At 42.3% G+C, this 24,978-nt stretch overlaps 1 protein-coding gene across 4 annotated transcripts in view; it reads right to left on the bottom strand.

Moving 5' to 3' along the window:
* The window catches only part of LOC109890059 (signal-induced proliferation-associated 1-like protein 2), a 100,578-nt gene that overhangs the window by 51,901 nt on the left and 23,699 nt on the right, over positions 1–24,978 (bottom strand). For all 4 annotated transcript variants that reach the window (XM_031828622.1, XM_031828634.1, XM_031828627.1 and 1 more), the window contains exons 2-6: positions 15,386–17,118; positions 12,807–12,934; positions 10,864–11,052; positions 5,146–5,320; positions 1,321–1,424 (exon numbers count right to left, since the gene is read on the bottom strand). In XM_031828622.1, the coding sequence (XP_031684482.1) occupies positions 1,321–1,424; positions 5,146–5,320; positions 10,864–11,052; positions 12,807–12,934; positions 15,386–16,853 (2,064 nt within the window). In that variant the 5' untranslated portion in view covers positions 16,854–17,118. The remainder of the gene's footprint in view (positions 1–1,320; positions 1,425–5,145; positions 5,321–10,863; positions 11,053–12,806; positions 12,935–15,385; positions 17,119–24,978) is intronic.

Raw genomic sequence — 24,978 nt, 5'->3', positions numbered from 1 at the left:
CCCCAAAATATTAAAACATTATGGCACTTAAGCCCATAGAAACACATTGATAACTGATTCATACATGGAAAAGCAGATAGTAAAATAAAATAAAAACGTTAATTATTTTTGCACATTTTTAACCCAATTTGTTTGGTCTGACAAACACAGCCGTAAGCTCAGCCACCTTCCACTGCACATGTGGAAGGCCACCACTAGCGGATGTGGTGGATTGAGACGCAGCCCATGCAATAAAACAGACGGATTTGATGGGGGTGTTTTTATTTTGGTTTCATCTGACCGGGGCAGCGGAAATTGACTCGAGGGTTATGTGCAGTGGTGTAAAGTACTTCAGTAAAAATACTTTCAAGTACAACTTAAGTAGTTTTGTGGGGTATCTGTACTGAACCATTTATATTTTTGACTTTTATTGATAAGTTTTACTTCACTACATTCCGAAAGTAAATAATGTACTTTTTACTCCACACATTTTTCCCTGGCACCCAAAAGTACTCGTTACATTTTGAATGCTTAGCAGGACAGGAAAATGGACCAATTCAGGTGCTTATCAAGAACATCAATGGTCATCCCTACTGCCTCTGATCTTGGCAGACTCACTAAACACACATGCTTAATTTGTAAATGAGTGTGCCCCTGGCTTTCCGTAAATAAAATAACAAGAAAATGTCGCTATCTGTTTTATAAGGAATTTTTACATTTGATACTTAAGTATATTTTAGCAATTACATTTACTTTGATACTTAGACATTTTTAATACCAAATACTTTTACTCAAGTAGTATTTTACTGGGTGACTTCCACTTTTACTTGAGTAATTTTCTATTAAGACATCCGTACTTTTTCCTCAAGTATGAAAATAGAGTACTTTTTCCAGCACTGTTTATGTGCACATCTCCAGCACATTCAGCCCTTAATGTTTTGAAAATCTGACCTACTAGATCTTTGTGTTAATTATCAGTGTTCAATAGCACCTCTGAAGTGGCACTCCTAAATCTGGCTTTAAGGGCAGTTACAACAATATTCAAATACCTGTGGCAGTGACGTTTGCCAAGACCAACCTCTCAGTTTACTTACACAAATGTTGGGGGCCCACTGCGGGTGGACACAGATTGACTAGTGCTGCTTTAATGGGATACTTTCGGATGTTGGCAATGAGGCCCTTTATCTACTTCCCCAGAGTCAGATGTACTAGTGCATAGACATTTTACGCATCGGTGTCCAGTATGAAGGAAGTTGGAGGTAGCGTTAGCCCAATGACTGGAAGTCTACGGTATCTACTAGCATGCTAGCAGGTACCCATAGACTTCCAGTGTCCACTCACCTGTTGTCTGTTGTTGGGGGTGTAGGGGAGCAGTGTGGACACGTGGAACATCAGCTCATAGTCTTTGTAAGTAGTGTAGAGAGAATGTGTTCCAGTGGAATCCGCTGTAACACCCAAACAAAGAATTTAGGACAGAGCAGAGACATTCTAAACAGAATTTAAAATAATGTAATACTGTAGTCTCTGGAGAAAAAAATATCTAATTACATGATCTGCAATAAGATCATTGAATACAGCAATAATAATCCTGTGGTATTTCCAGGGACGGACTGGGACCAGAAATGGGCATTTCCAACACTCTGGACCATTCGTTTCCTTGAGGCCCCCAATTATTAGTCAAATAACAATAATACTGCACAAATTATTTTTAAGACAGATCAGCCAATCTTGCATTTGCCTGAAATGCCCTATGGCCAGTCTGTTTCTGGGTATTTCTAAATGGCCAGAGCTCGGAAACGACACTGGCCATTGTTCCTGTATGGCTTTACATGAAAGCTGGGCAGATTGCGTGTCATTTCCAGGAATCAGGATAGACAGACTGACACAGCTTTAAGATGGCTTAAAATCTTGACTGCTGTAACTGAATTTCAGACCTCCAGAATAGCCCATTAATAATTAAAAAAAACAGTTATCTGAATGCTTTTCCCAAGAGACTTATGTAAGATGTTGCTTACAACTGCAAAGCAAATTGAACCAACAGAGTACACATGACAATTCATTTATAGAGTGTTGCTATGGTCTATATAGAAAGACCCACCCGGGTTTATTCAGACAACAAGTCGAATCAAGCTTTATTTATACATTTATGCAACACAATGTGCTTTACAGGAATAAAACAGATGCAAAAAAACAAGGAAAGGAAAGCTTAAATATTTACTACACAACAAACAAGAATAAAAACTAAAGTGTGACAAACTGAATAACTAAAAAGCACCCAAAGGAAAAGCAAAGCAAAAAACATGAGTTTTAATATCTCTTAAATATATGTCCACAGTTTTGGCCCCCCTCAGGTTCTCTGGCAGGCTATTCCAGAGGCTGGGGGCATAATAACTATAGACTGCCTATAGTGGGGAACTTAACATGGAGTGCATGCGACCAGCCTGTCTTTAATTTGACTGAACTGCTCAATGGTAGGTCTATTTCTAAATTCCTGTATTTCAGCAGAGAGATATACATAAATCTCTATATCTATAATAATATACACTGAGCAAAAATGTAAACGCAACATGTGAAGTTTCAGTCCCATGTTTCATGAGCTGAAATAAAACAATCCCTGCAATTTTCCATACACACAGAAACCGTATTTATCTACAACTTTGCACTCACATGTATTTACATCCCTGTTAGTGAGCATTTCTCCTGTGACAAAATAATCCATCCATCTGACAGGTGTGACATATCAAGAAGCTGATTAAACAGAATTATCATTACAGAGGTGCAGCTTATGTATTGAAACCATTTTGTGGGGTAAAACTTCATTCTTATTGGCTGGGCCTCTAAGGCCCGCCCATGGTTGCACCCCTTCCTAGTCATGTGAAATCCATAGATTAGGGCCTAATAAATTTATTTCAATTGACTGATTGCATTATATGAACTGTAACTCAGTAAAATCTTTGAAATTGTTGCATCTGTCTGTCTGTCTGTCTGTACAGTATATACACTACCATTCAAAGGTTTGGGGTCACTTAGAAATGTCCTTGTTTTTGAAAGAAAATCGAATTTTTGGTCCATTAATATGCATTAGGGGGGGCGCTATTACATTTTTGGGATGAAAAATGTTCCCGTTTTAAACAAGATATTTTGTCACGAAAAGATGCTTGACTATGCATATACTTGACAGCTTTGGAAAGAAAACACTCTGACGTTTCCAAAACTGCAAAGATATGGTCTGTGAGTGCCACAGAACTGATGTTACAGGCAAAACCCAGATAAAAATCCAACCAGGAAGTGATGCATTTTTTTAAACCGCCTCATGCCAATGACTTATATGGCTGTGAATGAGCTTACGTTTTCCACGTATTCCCCAAGGCGTCTACAGCATTGTGACGTATTTTTAGGCATTTCCATTGAAGAATTGCTGTAAGGGACTATATATGGCATGTGGTCACGTGGTGTCTCCCGCAGAAAATCTCCCGTAAAATACTGAGGTAGCCATTTTTCCAATCGCTTCTTATGAGAAACCAATTGCCTCGACGGATATATTATCGAATAAATTCGTTAAAAACACCTTGAGGATGGATCCTAAACAACGTTTGCCGTGTTTCTGTCGATATTATGGAGCAAATTTTGAAAAAAGTTTGGCGTTATAGTTGCAGCATTTTCCGGTCGATTTCTCAGCCAAGCATGATGAAGAAACGGGAGCTATTTCGCCTACAAAAATAATATTTTTGGAAAAAAAGGACCATTTGCTATCTAACTGGGAGTCCGAAGTTCTTCAAAGGTAAATTATTTAATTTGGTTGCTTGTGTTTGAATATATTTATTTCATTTAATTTCATTTGCGATTTTCATGAATAGGAAAAGTTTATGGTAATGCTCTTGAGGCTATGATTACGCTCCCGGATACGGGATTGCTAGTCACTAGAGGTTAAAACTACATAAAATTGATCAGAAATACTATTGTAGCTGGAAACGGCAGAGGCCCATTATCAGCAACCATCACTCCTGTGTTCCAATAGCACGTTGTGTTAGCTAATCCAAGATTAACATTTTAAAAGGCTAATTGATCATTAGAAAATCCTTTTGCAATTTTGTTAGCACAGCTGAAAACTGTGGTTCTGATTAAAGAAGCAATTAAACTGGCCTTCTTTAGACTAGTTGAGTATCTGGAGCTTCAGCATTTGTGGGTTCGATTACAGGCTCAAATGGAAACAAAGAACTTTCTTCTGAAACTTGTCAGTCTATTCTTGTTCTGAGAAATGAAGGCTATTCCATGTGAGAAATTGCCAAGAACCTGAAGATCTCGTACAATGCTGTATACTACTCCCTTCACAGAACAGCGCAAACTGGCGCTAACCAGAATAGAAAGAGGAGTGGGAGGCCCCGGTGCACAACTGAGAAAGAGGACAAGTACATTAGTGTATCTAGTTTGAGAAACAGACACCTCACAAGTCCTCAACTGGCAGGTTCATTAAATAGTACCCGCAAAACACGAGGTCTCAAAGTCAACAGTGAAGAGGCGACTTCGAGATGCTGGCCCTCAAGGCACAGCTGCAAAGAAAAAGCCATATCTCAGACAGGCCAATAAAAAAGGAAAGATTAAGATGGGCAAAGAACACAGACACTGGACAGAGGAACTCTGCCTAGAAGGCCAGCATCCCAGAGTCACCTCTTCACGGTTGACATTTAACACCCCTACTCTTAAGATAAGTGCCATGGGATCTTTAGTGACCACAGAGAGTCAGGTCACCCATTTAACATCCCATCCGAAAGACGGCACCCTACACAGAGCAATGTCCCCAGTCACTGCCCTGTAGCATTGGTAAAAAAATTTAGACCAGAGGACAGGGTGCCTCCTACTTGCCCTCCAACACCATTTATGCGTATAATAAAATAAAAAAAATTCAGTGTACAGAGAAACATGGACTTTCTTTGGAATGTTTTTCTTGCAATCTACCACATTTTTTCCAACTTTCAAGTTTGCTCCTATCAAGAATTCTGTTTTGAATGATTTATTCTTTTCAGTTGGTCTGTACAAGAGGATGTACAGTATGTGTCCAGCTGGGCCCTCATCCTCTAATTTATTGAACATTTATCAAGCATATGATAAATCAAATGATTATAAAATATATAAAACAAATGTGTGTGTTGAGTTATGAACTCTTACTTTTGTTGTCCAGCTGGGCCCGGTACTTGGTGAAGCCCTTCAGCCTGACCCTCTGGCCCAGCAGCTCCAAGAACTCCTCCAGGGCGGGGCTGGCGCTCTCATTGTTGTACATCTCCTCTTCGGTGCTCTGGCCCGCCTGGCAGTACATGATGCCCACCTTGTGCTGGAAGCTCAACTGGAATGACAAAGAACAATAAGGGTGGGGAACCTTGTAATTTAGGGGTGGGTTATAACCTGGGGTTATGATCTGCCTATGTCTACCTAATGTCTGTTTATTATACGATAATAAATCTCAATGCAAATCTTATAAAAAGGAAACTGGCATAAAGCTTATGAAACATTTCTCCAAATGCTTGGGCTCATGACCAAATTATAGCAGGTGTTATTTTTCACAAGACACGTCATTTCAGAGCAACACTGAGATGGGACATACAGTATTCAACAATGCATTCCTCCTTATCTACACTCTTGATTGAAATGCTCTGTAGCGTCAGAGACGGTTGCCGGCGCCGGTGTATGGTGTCAAATTAGACTGAAACGTCCCTGTAAGCCCTCAGGGAGGGAAGGATATATCAAGCGCTGTACCAGCCCAGTGCATTTTATCTCCTGCTATCAATACCTATTACCTGACACCAGGTGCTGAGATTGTTCAGATGGCTAGCGCTAAGTGTGCTATCAGAGGAGTTGACACACACAAAAGAGGAAATAATTACAGTGCGAGTGGCCCTCAGACCACACCTAACGGTTGGTCCTGAATAATTTATTAATCTTAGAAATGCTGTAGGATGAAACATTTTTTTGGTGTGTGTGGGGAGGCTGGGGGGGTGCACAAGACCAGAATCTGCAGACCCTCGCAAAACTCAAAGAAGGTCCTCATGAGACAGTGGGGATGTTCACTGCTCACAGCTAGGCAACATGACGAGACGAGCAGTCAAAAGAAAAAAAAGCATTAAATAGAGAAGTCTCAATTTGCTTGGCTGGTCTCTTCCAATCTCTCACATTGTCGTGGCAACACAGCAAAAATTCAGTGGGAGGTGAGGCCATATTGTTTTGGATAAGGGGAATGGAAGCTGTGCCGCCTTAGTAAATTATTCACACTTGAGGGGGATAGGGGAAGTACTGCTGGTAAAGCGAAGTTAGATTGTCATTGATGGTTGTCTTTACTACGTATCTACGCGGTTGATTAACGAGTAGATCACAATAATAGCATTCCAGTCCTACTTACAGTAGATATAACCGGTGAAAGCTCATTATGATATTATCACATCAATGAAATGTAACATAATTAAACGTAGTTGAATAAGAGAGTTGACCCCTAGACATTCCTTGAGGTCAAGATTCCCCCTCCTCGCCTCTCACCAGCTTTGCTCCAATAGATTTACAAACCACCTGCCACGCTCCCCAAATGAAAGAAGCTTGTATGAAACTTGATCTCATCAATACTCTGATATTGCACCCTGATGTCATTTCTCCCACTGCTGTTACATGCTTTAGGGATTGATCTATCTTGATGCACGTCTCTGGTTACCCAGAAATCCAGTTACATGGCAATACCGCTTATTGTTTTTCCCCTGTCCAGAGATGAGTGAATATTCCACCATATTGATACTAGATACCGGAGCCATGGTAGCATAGAAATATAATTACTAGAAACCCCTCAGACGGTGGCAATTGGATTTCTTTGCATGGTAGTCATAATTGGGAAAATAAATGTGATTAGTCTAGCCTCTGACTGAGTGGTGAGTTGTGTATTTGTACAATATCCTGGTTTCCCGCTGTGCCAGACATAGCCCGAAAGGCAGTATGCTGAATCCGTAAGTGCTTGATTGATGATAAGGGCTCAAAAACAGCAAACTAAATATCTGGGTTTTTGCTTAACACAGTAAAGCAATCAATATCTGCAATGTAATCCCTTGTTGTAAGCGGAAATACCTACTTGTGACAACAGTGATGTATAAGATATGTGATTGTATTAGGATGTGTCATACTGTGCACGCAATTGCAATACAAATACCTTCGTCATTTACTGTGAAAATGACAATGCCCTTTTAGTGTAAGAGCTATGTGAAAAGACCGCCAGAAATGTCTGAAGGTTTTGTTGGGATGGAGATTTGGCCTTCCTGGTTATATAACCAGGCGGTAAATTAGTTAATGGACCCACAAGAAAGAGAATCCCAAACCTCTGTGACAATAACATCTAGTTTTTAAGTTTACCCCTCCCCACTCAGACAGTCCTAGCAAAAGTATTGTATGAAAAATTGCTCTTTGCTAAGAAACAATTTGTTTCTTTTAGACTTGTGGTCACCAACCGATCCGTCAATCTCCAAGGCTTTCCTAGTCAACCGCCAAACATTTCTGTAATTATTTTTTTGATTTGTTTGGTGCTGTTGGCAGTGTGCCTATTTTGAATAATTCCAACCAGCCCAACTGGTTGGCCCAGAGAACAAATTAAGTGCACCTACAGGCTTACCACTGGCCAATCAGATAGCTCAGATCACTGTGTCTACACAGTTTCCTCGAGCCATAGACAAGTCTAAAAAGTCTAGAGCGCACAGCAAAGTTGATACTGTGAGATTTCAAAACGTAAAATCATGACTGGAGAGACTCAATGAATCCAGCTGCTGTTTTGTGTGTAAGTTCACGTTTAAGTTGTTATTCAACACTGTCAACACTTTATTCACTTTGATAAGCCATCAAATGGGTTCTCCCTACTTCCACTCACACTACAACCAGCACCGCAGCTGCAATAATGAGTTTAGCAAAGTGTTTCGATAAGCTTGCGGGGTTATTATTAGGGGCTTGTGTATATTTTATTTTATTTTCTCTGATCATAGGAGTGACAACATGAATTTCACTATTAGCTGGAAGGCTGTGTCCCCTTCTCTCAGTGGGAGGGAGGGAGAGCGGAGAAACGATGAGTCGGGTGAGAGGCAGCTTCACCGCTAGCGTTGATCCAAGGGTTTTTACGCAGCACAATGTACATTTAAAAAAAAAAATTATAAACTTGACCATCAGATGCAGGCCATCAGTCCAGAGAAAGCGAATTACGCTCACTCAGCTGTGCCTCAAGTAATACAACAAGTTATATATTACCAGTGTGATCATATACCAAGAACAACAACAATGGCAGGGCTATGCATGCTTAGCCAAAATGCAGCGATAATGTATAGGGCCTATAGCCTACTGCACAAACAGGTTAAAGAAGGATTTGTAAGCCTGAAGACAATTGAGACATAGACTGTATGTGTGTGCCATTCAACGGGTGAATGGGCAAGACAAAATAATGAAGTGCCTTTGAACAGGGTATGGAAGTAGGTGCCAGGCATACAGGTTCGTGTCAAGAACTGCAACTCTGCAAACTCCTGGATTTTCCACGCTCAATAGTTTCCCGGGGGTGTATAATAATAAAAAATATATAACATTGAGAAGATTCTTTTATCCAAAGCAAATTACAGTCACGCACGCGTCATTTTCTGGGGGGTATTGTTGGTCCGGTGAATTAAACCCATTATCCTGTCATTGCAAGCACAATGCTCTACCATAAGCAATGTTACGAGGCAGAGCAGGTTAGAACCTTTTGTATTGACCTGTGGCTTTATTATGAAACTCCCATCAGTACTTCCATTAAGCTCACTAAAGTTAACTGCAACCATTAAGTCAATTGAACTGCCCTGAGATCAGCAGAAAGGTGACTCCAAGAAGAGGGAGTTTGTTAGGATCAAAAGAAATGTAGAATTAGCAACGCCCAGGTAAAAAGTTAGATAGAAACCCACCTCAGTCTTCTGCAAACCTAACTCTGGGGTAGAAATGTTATTTTTCAGCAGGTTAATTACACTATTTTCAATGCAGAAAACACACCAGAATGACACCAGAAAGGTTTGAATGTTGCTGCCCACAAATGATTCCCAACCAAATGGATTATTTTCAAAAAAACAATGGATAAATGTTGCCCTAAGAGTTGTGCAGAGGTGGAAGAACATTTTTCAAAATGAATCATAGCTGCAATGGCTGCCAAAGGTGCTTTCACGAAGTATATACAGAGTTGAAGTCGGAGGTTTACATACACCTAAGCCAAATACATTTAAACTCAGTTTTTCACAATTCCTGACATTTAATCCTAGTAAAAATTCCCTGTCTTAGGTCAGTTAGGATCACCAATTTATTTGAAGAATGTGAAATGTCAGAATAATAGTAGAGAGAGTGATTGATTTAATCTTTTATTTCTTTCATCACATTCCCAGTGGGTCAGAAGTTTACATACTCAATTATTATTTGGTAGCATTGCCTTTAAAAATTGTTTAACTTGGGTCAAACATTTAAGGTAGCCTTCCACAAGCTTCCCACAATAAGTTGGGTGAATTTTGGCCCATTCCTCCTGACAGAGCTGGTGTAACTGAGTCAGGTTTGTAGGTCTCCTTGCTCGCACACGCTTTTTCAGTTCTGCCCACAAATGTTCTATAGGATTGAGGTCAGGGCTTTGTGATGGCCACTCCAATACCTTGACTTTGTTGTCCTTAAGCCATTTTGTCACAACTTTGGAAGTATGCTTGTGGTCATTGTTCATTTGAAAAGACCCATTTGTGACCAAGATTTAACTTCCTGACTGATGTCTTGAGATGTTGCTTCAATATATCCACGTAATCTTCCTTCGTAATGATGCCATCTATTTTGTGAAGTGCACCAGTCCCTCCTGCAGCAAAGCACCCCCACAACATGACGCTGCCACCCCGTGCTTCACGGTTGGGATGGTATTCTTCGGCTTGCAAGCCTCCCCCTTTTTCCTCCAAACATAATGATAGTCATTACGGTCAAACAGTTCTATTTTTGTTTCATCAGACCAGAGGGCATTTCTCCAAAAAGTACGATCTTTGTCCCCATGTGCAGTAGCAAACCGTAGTCTGGCTTTTTTATGGCGGTTTTGGAGCAATGGCTTCTTCCTTGCTGGGCGGCCTTTCAGGTTATGCCGATATAGGACTCGTTTTACTGTGGATATCGATACTTTTGTACCGGTTTCCTCTAGCATCTTCACAAGGTCCTTTGCTGTTGTTTTCACTTTTCGCACCAAAGTATGTTCATCTCTAGGAGACAGAACACGTCTCCTTCCTGAGCGGTATGACGGCTGCGTGGTCCCATGTTTTTTTAAACTTGCGTACTATTGTATGTACAGATGAACGTGGTACCTTCAGGTGTTTGGAAATTGCATGTGGAGGTCTACAATATTTCAGTTTGAAGGTAGGCCTTGAAATACATCCACATGTACACCTCCAACTGACTCAAATGATGTCAATTTGCCCTCAGAAGCTTCTAAATCCATGACAACATTTTCCGGGATATTCCAAAATGTTTAAAAGGCACCGTCAACATAGTGAATGTAAACTTCTGACCCACCAAAATTGTGATACAGTGAATTATAAGTGAAATAGTCTGTCGGTAAACAATTGTTGGAAAAATTACTTGTGTCATGCACACAGTAGATGTCCTAACTGACTTGCCAAAACTATAGTTTGTTAACAAGAAATGTGTGGAGTGGTTGAAAAACGAGTTTTAATGATTCCAACCTAAGTGTATGTAAACTTCCGACTTCAACTGTACACACACTTTGAAAATGTGGAGTAGGTTTATACATAAAAAATAAAATTAAAATTAAATCAGCAAAATGTTAAGACTGTGCAAGGGGTGTGGAAAATTTCACTTGCGACTGTGTCTATGATCACTCACCCCCTGTTGGTCCAGCTTGAGGAGCTGCTCAGGGACCTTGGGCGAGCTGGTGGCCAGCCTGAGACACTGGATGTTCAGCTCTGGAACCACATACTCCAGCACCTCCTTCAGCGGTAGGCCCCTGGCCATGCCATGCTTGGCGGTGGAGGGCACGGCGTCTTCCAGGATGGCCCCTCGGAGAGTGGTGAGCTGGGGAGGACGGAGAGAGAGAGAGAGGCTGGAGGTTAGCTGGGGGTCTAGCCTTGACGGTTGAGTTGGAGTAACAATTTACAAACAACTTTCATGAATAAAGTTGCAAATGATAAAGAAGTTAGAAATAACTATTTTATTATATGCAAAAGTTTAACCCCCTAGTGTCCATCAAAATCTGTCAGTTTAAGCTAGAGATGTGTTTTTTTGGTTGCATGGGCTGCATCTCAATCCACCACATCGCCTATGTCACCCTGTGGCAGAGCTACAGCACTATTGGTCAGACCAGGAGACATCCCGAAAAATCGGTCTTCTCCGTCTGTAGCATCCTAACAGTTTGTCACGGGACTCGTCTAAAGTCGGTAACGCTGATGTACCGACGTTTGTCTGTAGTGTCCAAACCATTTGGGCTACAAACTAATATGATCCCACTGCAGAAAGGGGAGACTCCATTTTGCTCTACAGTATTCAGAAGTGTCACGGGACTCGTCTAAAGGTAACCCAAACAAATGAATGAATGTAAGTATGGAGGTAGTTGTGCCAAATTTGTTTTAAAAAACTACAATATTTCCTGAGCTTTCTTCTATCTCCTAGATAAAGGACATACCCTTCAAAACCCCATTCCTTACGATATATTTTCCGGTGTATTTTTTGCTATTTTTTGAATGTGTAATTCAATGCGTTTCTATGGGCTACAGTAGTAAAAAGATGATCCATGGTATGACATTCTTAAAACAATTCCATATGTTGGCTTAGACGTAAGAATTAAGCACTTCTAGGCATTACAATCAATAAGCTTTTAGTTACAACATTGAAAGTCATTCATAAAGTGTAAGCATTTATAATGACTCATTCGTGAAAGTTGTTATTAGCAGTTTAAATCTTCCGCACCCATGTTTCAAGAGCAACATGATCCAGAAGAATGTTTGTAACACATTAAGTGAGTGGGAATCATTGAAGTGTTTGGCTGTCTTAAGTAATGTAGCTACGATGTTGTTATTATAGAAGAATTCTATTATTTTTTTTATGGAAAATGCTTACAAATTATGAATAGAAAATGAAGTAAACTACATCAGGAAGAAAACGTAAGAGACAAATGACTGTAATATATAAGAAACATGGGTGATATATAGAGTAGTAAACAAGGATACTAGTGAAGAGAGTACCTCCCAAAGAGCTTCAATTTCCCGCTGCACGCAGTGAAAAGTCTCTCTCCCAGTTCTCTGGGTTAAGTTGCATAGGGAATTAGCTTTTAGTAAAACTAAATAGATTTGCTTTAAGCATGTCACAATCTCCCCACTTACAGTATCTCATAGGAGAACTAACATATCGTGGGATCAAACTTTCCCCATTAACTTGCCAGGATTAAAAGTTGTTTAATGTCCCATTGGTATGATAATATAAAATGTCTGCTTATCTAGTCCACTTTGCATCATCTCACAAAAGTTGTGCCTTTCAGTTATGTTACGATTATCTACAGAGATTACATTTTGGAATGGGGGGGGGGGGGTTCTATGGAAGAACTTGGTTTAGTTTGAATTCAATCCTGGAGTTATTTTCTATTTCACACCATTTGTGGTCTTATAACTAATTGATTATTCATTATGTATGAAGGTATGACAACATTCCGCCACTTCAGAATTAATTTTGCCTGCTGGTTAGCAATGTGAGAGTCCACAGTGAGAACCTGTGTACAGCATACATTTTAGGACACTCTCAGCCCTACGCGACATCTCCCCTTTTCGATTATTTACCTCGCTGGTCCGGAAGGTGACCCGGTAGTTGTACTGTGCTCCCTCCTTTCCCTCATCCAGCTTTTCCCGGCGGATACTGACCGCCACGGGGCCCAAGTTCTCATCAGTGCCAAAGTAGTTCTGATGATCTGAGGGTAAATGGTAAATGACGGTACAACACAAAATGTTAGCTGCGGTTTGGATTATGATAACATAAGAAATCTTTATTTTCCATTAAATTCACAAAAATTCAAATTTGGCTTTGGCACTCTGGCTTACAGGTCAAAGGTAAAAACAGACCTGCAACAAACACAGTTCAACTTAACATGATTTGCCTGATTGGACATTCCTTTGCATTCCTTAAACTCCATGAATAGGGCCTACACATCTTAGATTATAACACTAGCAAAGCCAGAAAAGTCAATCAAATTCATCAAATACATGCTAACCCATAAAGATATGCCTAAACCTAGTGTATAAATAAATCAATGAGGAGACAGATATTTCATGTAGTAATGCTCCCTTTGCTGATTAATTGACATGTAGGGTTGCAAAAGACATGTAACTACAGGCTCATTTCAATAAAACCTGCACGGACTGAAACCTGCACTGCAGAAAAACCAGTCTTTGTAGTTCCATTAACTTCACCACGGGTTTCATTATATTCATCCCAAGGATGAAGTGTTTTTCCTCACTCCCTCAACCAGGGGTGTCAAATACACTTTTATCCGGGGGCCACATTCGGAGTTCAACACGGTCCAGCGGGCCGCACCATTTCCTCCGTGTCAAAATTTACTCCTGACTGTCTAGCTTTAAAATGATGTGATTATTAGCGAGCTGGACACAGTCAATAAACTATATAAATGTAGGTTGATTAACATTTCTACATAGTTGCGATTTGGTTTTATTCATGTTAAAGTACACATCTATATCAATCTATATATAGATGTGGTCAACTGTCATTGTAATTGCTGTTATTGTGAAGTGAAAACGTCTCGGAGCAACAAAGGCTCAGCCGCAAAGTGGTAGGCCACACATGCACACAATGAATTGGAATGCTGACTGCAAGCCAGACCTAATTGCCTAACATCAGTGGCCGACCTCACTAATGCTCGTGGCTGAATGGAAGCAAGTCCCTGCAGCAATGTTCCAACATCTAGTGGAAAGCCTTCCAAAAAGAGTAGAGGCTGTTATAGCAGAAAATGGGGGACCAACTCCATATTAATGCACACAATTTACGAATGAGATGAGCAGGTGTCCACATACTTCATGTAGTTTATATGGAGTTTGCTGTCCCACAAAAACATAGCAATCGGAAATCGGTATTTTTGGGCGCCGATTTTGCCGATTTAAAAAGAAATGTATACCTTTATTTAACTAGGCAAGTCAGTTAAGAACCCATTCTTATTTTCAATGACAGCCTAGGAACGAACGGTGGGTTAACTGCCTTGTTCAGGGGCAGAATGACAGATTTTCACCATGTCAGTCTGGGGGATCTAATCTTGCAACCTTACAGTTGCACTCCACAAGAAGACTGCCTGTTAAGATAGGCATTCCTGAAACATTTTGTAGGCTATTTTTTTTTATCTCTAAAGCAAATTAATTGCACCCAGATTGCTCATTTTAATTGATAGGATACACATAATATTCAATAAAGTGCATTTGAAAAGTATTCAGACTCCTGGACTTTTTCCAGATTTTGTCATTGTAAATAAGAATTTGTTCTTAACTGATTTGCCTAGTTAAATAAAGGTAAAAAAATAAATAATAATTATCCCGAAACAGTTTCCACACACACACACACACACACACGTATGACTTTACTCGCATAAAAACTGTGGATGGAAATGAGGAGTATAATGACAACAAGAAGTCTGTATCATGTACGGTTCACAGATCATAAGGCAGGCATGTAAAGATCTAGAAAGGGCCTGAAATGGACATTTACATCATGATTTATGATCTTTCATGAACGTGATACAAATGTCAAATGCATGTCAAACATTCTTCCTCCCAACGAAGTTTCTATGTGAGGATTGCTAGAACAATCTGAGATACCAAAAACATTTTCCACCTACGCAGGCGTGGAATCGCTCATCTTCAAGTTTAGTTCAAGTCTGTAAAACGGCTGTAAAAAAGCTATTAGCAACATCTTGGATACTGACAAATGTAGAGGGAAAAACTCATGCACTGCATTGCGGCGGTGACTCAAGGGTGACTAGCTTCAAGAGTTGTTCACCTCAGGCAATGTCACACACTGACATATGGGACATCTAAGTGCCACGGAAGTCACGGTCAACTAACAAGCTAGACTTATGCAGTCCAAAATGCAAAGTGGAAAATTGCAGATTTTACATGTACCCTGCTATCTCAGGTATCATGTTGATGTCTACTCCAGTAAAACTATTTCCTCATTCAATGAGCAGGTCATAGATTTTCAGAAATGCTCAAATTTAGCTACACATGGCTCTATGTTTTTTTTTTGCAGCACATCGTAAATTAACTTGAAAAACCCCATCTGGATCTTTCTTTAAGTTGCTAGAGTACTTTGTAGTAAGGAAACAATTTAGTATTAGGTAGGTAGTCAATGCCTCTCTTACCTTTATTGTAAAAGTACTTGTGGTAGTAGTAAGCCCCCTGGTCAATGTGTTCAATAATGTAGCGCTTGTACATGTCCCTGTGGAAGGCCTGGCTCTCCCTTGACACCTCGAGCACCGACACCCCTGCGTTGGTGCACCGGGTGCTGAGCGATGATTCCACAGAGTAGCCTTGTCCTCCACCCCCATAGCTAGGAGCATAGTCTCCACTCCCATAGTTGGCGCTGCTGGCTTTGCTCAGGGCCACCCTTCTCTCGCCCTCGCCACCAGTCTCGTTACGGAAGTACGGGCAGCTGAGCACCAGGGTATTGCTCTTCCCATCCCCCTCATCTGCGTCCATGCTGGCCTTGTGACCCAGCTCCTCACAGCTGCCTATGGGAGACTCACAGATGGGAATTGGTGTGGCGCTGTCTCCCAGCCCAGAAGCCGGGGCCTGGCACTGAGAGGCGGCCGATGCCCCAGTGGTAGTATTCTTCCTGCGACCCAGGTCGGCGCGGTTGGCCACCGCCTCGCTGATGTTGAAGAGGACGCTCTGCACGTCGTAGTGGGCGAAGCACTTCTGGAAGCTCAGGGGCCTTCCGAAGCGCCCTCCGTCCTCCTGGTCCAGGTACTCGCCCTCGCTCTTCACGTTCCGCAGCCTCCGGAAGATGGAGGTGTCGGCCTTCTCCGCCTTCATGCGTTGGAGGAAGGACTTCTCCCGCTCACGGCTGTAGAGCAGGGAGCTGTCCACGTAGTCATAGCCCGGGATGCAGACAATGTCACCTCGCGCAATCTGGGTGGCCGTCTGTAGGCTGGGCGACAGAGTGGTGTTGAGACGCAGCAGCTCCGGGAAACTCTGTGGAGGAGGCGCGCTGGGTTGGTCCGAGCGGTCCTCCATGTGGTAGCCCCTCAGGGTGCCCACAAAGCCTTCGCTGGCGCCGGACAGACCCTGCTTGTCGAGAGATGATGTGCTCCCATACTCACGGCGCAAGGTGGCCCCAGTGTTGGGGTTGATGGTGGTGTGATCCAAGTCCTCAGCGCCAATATCGCTAATGGTGACCTCACTGTTGCTCCTCTTGATCCCGGGGAAGCCCTTCATAGGGGAGTGGCTCAGGAGGTCGCATAGCGGATACTTGGTCTCTGGGAACTCAGTACTGAGCAACTCCTGGCTCTTTTGGAGGATGACCTCTGTGCTAAGTTTTGACGGTCCCTTCTGGAAGGTCGGCACCAGGCTGTCATAGCGTGGCGGAGGCTGTGACTCCCAGCCATCCTTTCGCTGGGGCCAGTCCGACACCCTCGCCCGGACACCCATCTTGGGCATGGCTGGCGTTCCTTGCACGTTGGCGTTTGGAGGTCCCATAGGCCCCTTTAACGCTTGGAGTTTCTTGTTGAACAGGTTGTCCGACTGCATGAAATAATTGGAGCCCTTTGGTTTGCTAGCTACTCCAGCAAGATTTGCTATGTCCTCAGTCCAGAGGCTAGGCACACTCATATCCTGTGTACAGGCACCTTACAGTCCCAAATTTCATGACTGGTTTCCAATACAAGCCATTTGTTATGGAAACTGCTACCATGTAGTATTAGACAAAACCCAAATCTGGGATTTCACTTCACCAGGTCCATAATCCATAGAAAAGGATTAGATTGACAGATCTGCTCGGGTCTCTGAAGGACAGTGCAGCATAGAAGGTGAAGATCCTTTCTTGGTCCACATCAAGCCAATAACAGCCACATGGTGATCCTTCATGGATTCAGATCTTAAAGTGAGAAACATAACATGATTAATTTCATTAAAATTATAACATCAAAATAAAAACAGACCTAAAATTGCATTTCACCTTCAATTTGTGCAAAGGCCTAAACATAATGAACATCAATAGACATTTCATTGCTATTTCGGTTTAATCAATCGGACTGAAGGCCTACAAACAATGCCCATGTACCAATACTAGAACAAAAAGACATTTGTATTGCTTTGATAGGGTTTTTGGCAGCTTTTAACATTGTGGGAATGGTGTGGCTGAAAGATGAAAGGCCTTTTCAAGTTCAATGGCTCATTTGCAATAATTCTGAATTAATTATTTCATGTCTCTAGGTGCTGTGAGCTACATGCCTGTGAATGGCCCATAACCTTGTCGAATTTGAAAGATTTATCGCAGTCATCTGATCTGTATTAATGTAACATGACAAACCGTCTATGCAACAACATAGAAAAATGTTATGCATTGAGCGAACACTTCTTAAACTCACAATGAATGCCTTCCAGGTCTTAGAGAGGAGTAACAATGTCATATGAATCATCCTCGATCTCTCTCAAAGTCAACTGTTTATCACACTGCCTCTGGACAGTGGACTCATTTATCATTTTAAAGTTGAGGAGGGCAGGATTTCAGAAAACATCAGAAAACAGCCAACCTAACCAGTATGTGGTTAGTCATCTTCGAATGTGATTAACCGTGTGAACATGTGACCAACATTTCAACCTTCCTGATAAGTACTGTATGCATTTGAAAGTCATACTAATTGGAACTGTGACGACATTACTGTGGAATTGCCCTTATTAAAATGTTCTAAAAGAGTGGGGGTGTTGATGTTAAGGTAGTTAGATTATTCAGAGGATTTATTTCAAAAATAGGCTACAATGTTCATGAACAAGGAGAAATGTTATTCATTCCTGATTTGAATATCCATAATTCTCAATTTCCTGTAGTAAACGTAGACAGATTTAACACTAGGGGGGTATATTCATATTTTTTTATTTAACCTTTTTATAACTGGGCAAGTCAGTTAAGAACAAATTCCTACTTACAATGACGGCCTAACAAAAGGCCTCCTGCGGGGGCGGGGATTAAAAATAATTTAGGACAAAACACACATCACGATAGGAGAGACAACACAACACTACCTAAAGAGAAACCTATGACAACAACATCGCATGGTAGCAACACATGACAATACAGTACGGTAGCAACACAACATGGTAGCAGCACAAAACAGGGAACAAACATTATTGGGCACAGACAACAGCACAAAGGGCAAGAAGGTAGAGACAACAATACATCACACAAAGCCTCCAGAACGGTCAGTAAGAGTGTCCATGATTGAGTCTTAGAATGAAGAGATTGAGATAAAACTGTTCAGTTTGAGTGTTTGTTGCAGCTCGTTCCAGTTGCTAGCTGTAGCGAACTGAAAAGACGAGCGACCCAAGGATGTGTACGCTTTGGGAACCTTTAACAAAATGTGACTGGCAGAACGGGTGTCGTATGTGAAGGATGAGGGCTGCAGTAGATATCTCAGATAGGGAGGAGTGAGGCCTAAGAGGCTTTTATAAATAAGCATGAACCATTGAGTCTTGCGACTGATATACAGAGATGACCAGTTTACAGAGGAGCATAGAGTGTCCTTTGAGGAGCATTGGTTGCAAATCTGATAGCCGAATGGTAAAGAACATCTAGCTGGTCGAGAGTACCCTTACCTGCCAATCTAGAAATTACGCCTCCGTAATCTAGCATGGGTAGGATGGTCATCTGAATCAGGGTTAGTTTGGCAGCTGGGGTGAAAGAGGAGCGATTACGATAGAGGAAACCAAGTCTAGATTTAACTTTAGCCTGCAGCTTTGATATGTGCTGAGAGAAGGACAGTGTACCATCTAGCTATACTCCCAAGTACTTGTATGAGGTAACTACCTCAAGCTCTAAACCCTCAGATGAAGTAATTACACATGTGGGGAGAGGGGCATTCTTCTTACCAAACCACATGACCTTTGTTTTGGAGTGGTTCAGAACAAGGTTAAAGGCAGGGAAAGCTTGTTGGACACTAAAAAAGCTTTGTTGTAGAGCGTTTCTAACATACAATCCAGGAAGGGGCCAGCTGATTATCAGACGGTTTCATCTGCATATAAATGGATGAGAGCGTTTCCTACTGCCTGAGCTATGTTGCTAATACAATGTTGGAAAATACCAGTCTGAATACATCCCAAATGTCACCCTATTCACAAAATAGGCCCCAATACCAGACGGAAAAGTCCCCTACCCTTTGAGGATAAAGAGTCCTTATCCTTTCATCTGTGTCTCTTGCCTCATTCTATTGAATGTTACTGATTGGATGCTCATTTGAATTAAGGTTACCTTAAATAGTGTACAAAAAATTAACTCATCTTGGGTTTGTTATAGGATACTTTGAAAGTGCCACATCCATTCCAACTGGACCTTTATTGACTAGTTTATAATCAAACAGTCTCAGCAAGAGCCAGACCGACTATTGCGAACTAATCAGTGCAAAAACACCTCTAACAGACAGCTGTTTAAAAAGAGCATTAAGCATTCATAACATCAAGGTGTAAAAGTTATTTGCAATCACTACAGAGGGAGCCGTGCTACGATTGGACACGGAACACTGAGGGGGCCCAAGGCGGAGCAACCGATGCCATCCGCCCCAATGATGCCCTATTCCATTATTAAAAACACCTGAATAAAATGAGGAAGAGATGCAATATGAGAAAAGGGTCCTCATTAAAAATGCATGGCCTTGATGTCCGACCGCTTGAGAGCAAACAGATCATGAAAGCGTGAGATGAAAACGGCTTGCGACACATCCTTTTTTTCCCCCTTCAGTACTCGTCATGAATCTTCTGAAAGGTTCCTGCCTTGCCATAAGAGGACAACTTTGGTTCTAAGGCTTTAGTCAGTTATTTGATCTACAAAGCCGAATCACGTGGATACGGTTTCATACTGCTTTACATATCAGTATGTATACTTCCTATTGGCCATCAAGAGTCTGACTGATGCTGCAGTCGGGTCTGACTGATGCTGGAAGTTTGGACAAGCTAAAGTATGATGCTGCACTGCATCGGACTCTTGATTCTTCAATATGTCAATGTTTGTGTTTTAATACGTCTCAATTTTTGGGTTACAAAAAAGTACATACAGCACTAAATTAAGCAATATGATGTTATGGAGAGACCGACAATTGCAATACAAACAAATAGTAATTATCAAGAGTCAGATAAATTGCACAAACATTGTGTTCGGGCATCAGTCCATCCCAGATGCTCTTTAAAATAAGACCATCTAAACAGGGGAAAGAAAGCAAAACAAAAAACAGACAAACGTGGTCACAAATGAACAGATGACACCGTCCATCAAACGTCAGCCTGAAAGTAGGCTACAGTCTCGCCACTGCTGGTTAATGACAGAACTGCTCCAGTTGGTTCCACGAACCAGCGGGGCACACCGAGCTGGTCGTTCACCCAAACATAACGGTAATCAATGAGGGAACGGCGCAAATGCTAGGTTAGTGAGATGGTCTGGGAGCAACATCTGGCTGGGAGGCAGGGTAATGTTCTTTTGGTTGAAATCTATAGAATGGACACTCCCCTGTACCCTGACAGGGGTACAGTGAAGTGGATGTCAGTACTGGATCTTGGATTCCGTGATTTGAGAGAGTTTGAGATTAATGGTGTGTGGCATCTAGAAATGAGCCAGGCCTAACCCGTTGCTGGCTGCAGAGGTTTGTACTTGTTATGTCTGTCTGCATGGCTCAAATCAATTTCACATACAGTTACACTGAACTATAGATTTATATGTGATCTGAAAATTGTACTTGAGCTATAATCTTATGCGATGAAGCTATTATTTTCAGTAGTACAGTTCTTCAGTGACATTTTGGAAATGCTCATGCAGTCCGTTTGTCATCAGACTTCATTAACCACGGGAACGAGCTCACTGGCGCAAGTGGCGATGTCCTTTGGGAACATTGGGTACAGATTAGGAAAGGCAGACAGATGGACGGACCTCCACTTTGAGGTATGATGAGGTGGGCAAAAACAACGACAGAGAAAGGAGGTCAGTGAGCAGTGGAAGCTTACGCTGTCCAGTTCCAAAAGCCCCAGAGACAGACAACGCCGCCATTCCTTTGTTCTACTTTGACATTTCCCCTTTTTTGATGTCATCCATCAGAATGAGTTCCAATTTAGAAAGAGATGTTCCAACCAAACAATGGTCACACTGTAGTCGACACCTGCCAGCCTGTATAACCTATTATTAAAGTCTCACTCCACCCCATGAATTCAGCCCTCATGTGAAATGAAAGGTAAACCACCCGGAATAAATATAGAAGTTATTTGATTGGCTGTTTTGGCCCTGCTGGACAAAAATGGTTCAATGTGAGCTTTTGGGGGGGGGGGGGGGGGGTAAAGCCTTTGAATCAACGCGCTCATATGTCTCCAGCGGCTGATTGGGACCGTATCCAAACCAGGGGGCAAGAATACAACGGCGTAAAGCCTGCTTCCAACACCGTACATGGGTGCTTCCCTTTAACTGGCAATCCACCCTGGTACTCACATACCCTCACACATCAATAAGACAGAGCTAAGGTAGCGGGGGTTCACCATCCATCCTCCCACTGCTTGTCTGCTTTGCCTTGTTAGGTGCACTAAGCACCCGGGCATTCAGGCCCCTGGAAGAACTACGAGATACACCCAGCCGTCCGTGTCAGGGGGGGGTTTCTCCAGGATTTATTCCAAGCGGAGGCAGGCAGGCAGGGTGGGGTACAGACGGGGATCAGTTCACATACACATTCCAATGCGGCCCTCCAATATGTACTCCACCACGACACGCGTGTGTACGTTTGATTTTGTTTCCTGAAGCAGAGGCAAAATAGTATGTGTTTAGTTTCAAATGACTACTCCCTCAAGAAGGCAGGTTGGTTGTGGGGTGGGAGAGGTTGGTCGTCTGTCGAGAACATGGTTTAGTTGCGGGGCTGTAGCTAGTGAAGAGGGGCAGTGGCAGTAGGTGGGCCCAATGAAGGTATGGAGCAAGGCCGAAAATAAACAAATAAGACAGTAAATGCAGAACATCAAGGAAGTGAACGTAAACACCAATGGCTCCGCAGGGGCTAAATGAAAGACGGACCCCTGGGAAGGTTCTGGGGGGGGGGGGGGGGGAAATAGTGCATCTGGGCGTTAACTTTGGTTTTGTTATTGTTGTGGATATGTTCTCTTCTGTCGGTCTTTCTGTTTACTATATAAAACAGACCACAGGGGTATACTACAAAGCAGGATCAATAAGCTTGCCAACTAACTTGCCTAAATACTTTGAAATGGCCGTAGTCTAATCGAGTCAACAACCAAAAACACAAAAGTTAATTAATTAAGTTTAGATTTGTTAATTAATTTAAATGTATTTCTGGTTGTTGATCAAAGTTAGCTGGCTAACTCATTGATCCTGCTTTGCAGTATACCCCCCAGCACCCACCCTGGGCTACTTCAAAAGGTTGGGCCAAGGGCTATTTACATATCACAGTAGCAGAGTAAATATACCTTTACCCCAATAGCCAAACCCCAATAACAAAACTGGGCAAAGCTAGTTGAAATTACGTCATTTCAGGTTGTACGTTTATTGGCTTCTCACAGTGGCTGCTCTTCCATATCCTAATGTACATGGTACAGGTATTCATGTTGGAGTATAAAGTACTGTATCATTACTTTCAAATCAGCCTGTGTCTGCAGTCTCCAGCAGTTTTTGGCAAACCAAGTAGTCAATGCGAGGGGCTGCCAATAAAGCTCTCGTTGACTTTTATTGAAAGTGGGATGGCTATGTTCTGGCTCTGCTGACTGGCCCAGTTGACTTGGATCAGCTGTTCAAATAAATCAAGGCCAGAACTCACCAGAAGCCCTTTTCTCCCTGCGAGCTAACCCCCGGCCAACACAACCCTCCACAGCTGAGCTCTAGGCAAGCTGCCAGGTGGAACCAAGATAAGGGGGTTTGTTTGCATAAATAAAGCACTGATGACATCTTTCAACAAGTTAATGGGAACTGTATGTTGGGCTAATGTTTGATTAGCAACATGGTTCTCCAGGCTCGATCGCTTAAGAGCCCACGCAAGGAGCTCCCAGCTGAGATGGAACTGCTGGACTAGGACAGTGTTGACTTTTGTTTGTTTCTTTTAGGGGGTCTGACATTTTGTTCAACTCCCCCATCTGCACTTCTCATGCTGGGAAACACTCCCACGTTCTTCTCCTTATTTCCCTTAACAGGAAGCATTGGAATTCGGGGGCAATTAAGTGTGTTAAGGCTCAGTTATTCTAATTTAGAACTTTTAACGTAATGCCTACCATATGCCTTGCAGCATGAAACAATGACACTCTTTTAGAGGCCAAGGAACAGACGGGGATGTGACTGTGTTGTTACCAAACAATTTGGAACTAGTTTCATAACTATAGCACAAGGATGGGATGCCCAAGACCCAAAACCTTTCATCTGCATATCTGTTGCTGTGTCTACCTATAAAAGCTCAAATCATGTGCCATGCATTTCCTGTTTCGTTTTTAAACTTCAGCACACCGAACCCAAAACTTAGTCCTGGGGGGCCACTATGTAAGCAGCAGACTCTTCATGAAATGGCTTAAGGTTTTGCAATTCGTTGAAATATAAAAAATACGAAATCACCTGAAAAGGCAGCATCAATCCTTTGAGAGCATCATTTAAAAAATATGCGCTTGAAGACAAGACCAGTATATTAGGGCAGTCTCTCAGAACCAGGTTGGGAGGGGAAACGCCCTGTTTGTGAAGGGAACATGGTCTGGAACGAGACTGTTTGAGGAAATGGACTACAGGTGAGCCTGAAGATACAGATTAAAAAAGGCTTGCAGGTTGGTCAGGCATTGTTTGGAAAGGACAGGTGCTCGAGGTAAAACGGTGTCACTGCATCTTACCACACAGCAAGGAAAACAGTAGTAAGACATAAAAAAAAAAATCTCTCCACTAAACAGTACAGCTGCTACACAAATATGAACTTTACAGCATTCACAGGCCTGTGGACAAATGTGTCTGCGTGGTGGTAACTGTTTGCTGCGTAACAAGAAACACAAAAGAAATGGGTCAGCCCTCGGTTGATGACATCAGTTGGGTTGCCACTCATAACACGGCTGGTTTTGGGCTCGTCACTTGCTGCTGTTGCAGACACTTTGCTCCTGGGCACATAGGAGGGTGTGCACAAAACATACAAGAACAAGCCCTGTGCACACACACAAAGCCTTGGTGTTCCCTTTCATTTCTATATTGATTTTATACTACAAGGGCAGTGTGCTATCTCCAATGACAATGGAAGCAGCGACAGAGGGGGAGAGCGAAACGAGAAGACGGAGAGGCTGTTTTTTTGCAAGCCTATTTACTGCCGGGATTTTCCCAGAGAGATATTTGAGGAAAGCCGCCTGTTGCATTGTCTGTTGACATAAAATGAACCCCATTGGGTGGGAACGAGGAGGAATCATTCATGCTAGAATGCTAATGAAAAACAGGAGAAAGAAAGGCGGCAACTGAAGTCTCCTACGAAGATGAAAAAGGAGAAGAAAAAAACAGAGCAGCAGGTAGCTTGGTTGCATTCCAGTCGCTCTGCTTTGCCCGAATGAAGTCAAGTCAGTCATCCCATATTGGCCTATAGCTAGGCCTAGTTGTCAAACAATAACACCTTTAAGTAGAAGTACATCCATCCACCCCCAAAATAGTCAACCATCTGGTGACTGAGAGGGAGCACTGAACAGAGAGCTAGCGAGACTCCCCTCACACCCTACTGTGAGTGGGACGGGATGTGGAGCTAGCTACCCCCAGTGTGTGTCC

This window comes from Oncorhynchus kisutch, linkage group LG1 (assembly GCF_002021735.2).
Source record: "Oncorhynchus kisutch isolate 150728-3 linkage group LG1, Okis_V2, whole genome shotgun sequence".
In the NCBI taxonomy this organism is placed as follows: domain Eukaryota; kingdom Metazoa; phylum Chordata; class Actinopteri; order Salmoniformes; family Salmonidae; genus Oncorhynchus; species Oncorhynchus kisutch.
This window is presented reverse-complemented; position numbering and strand designations above follow the sequence as displayed.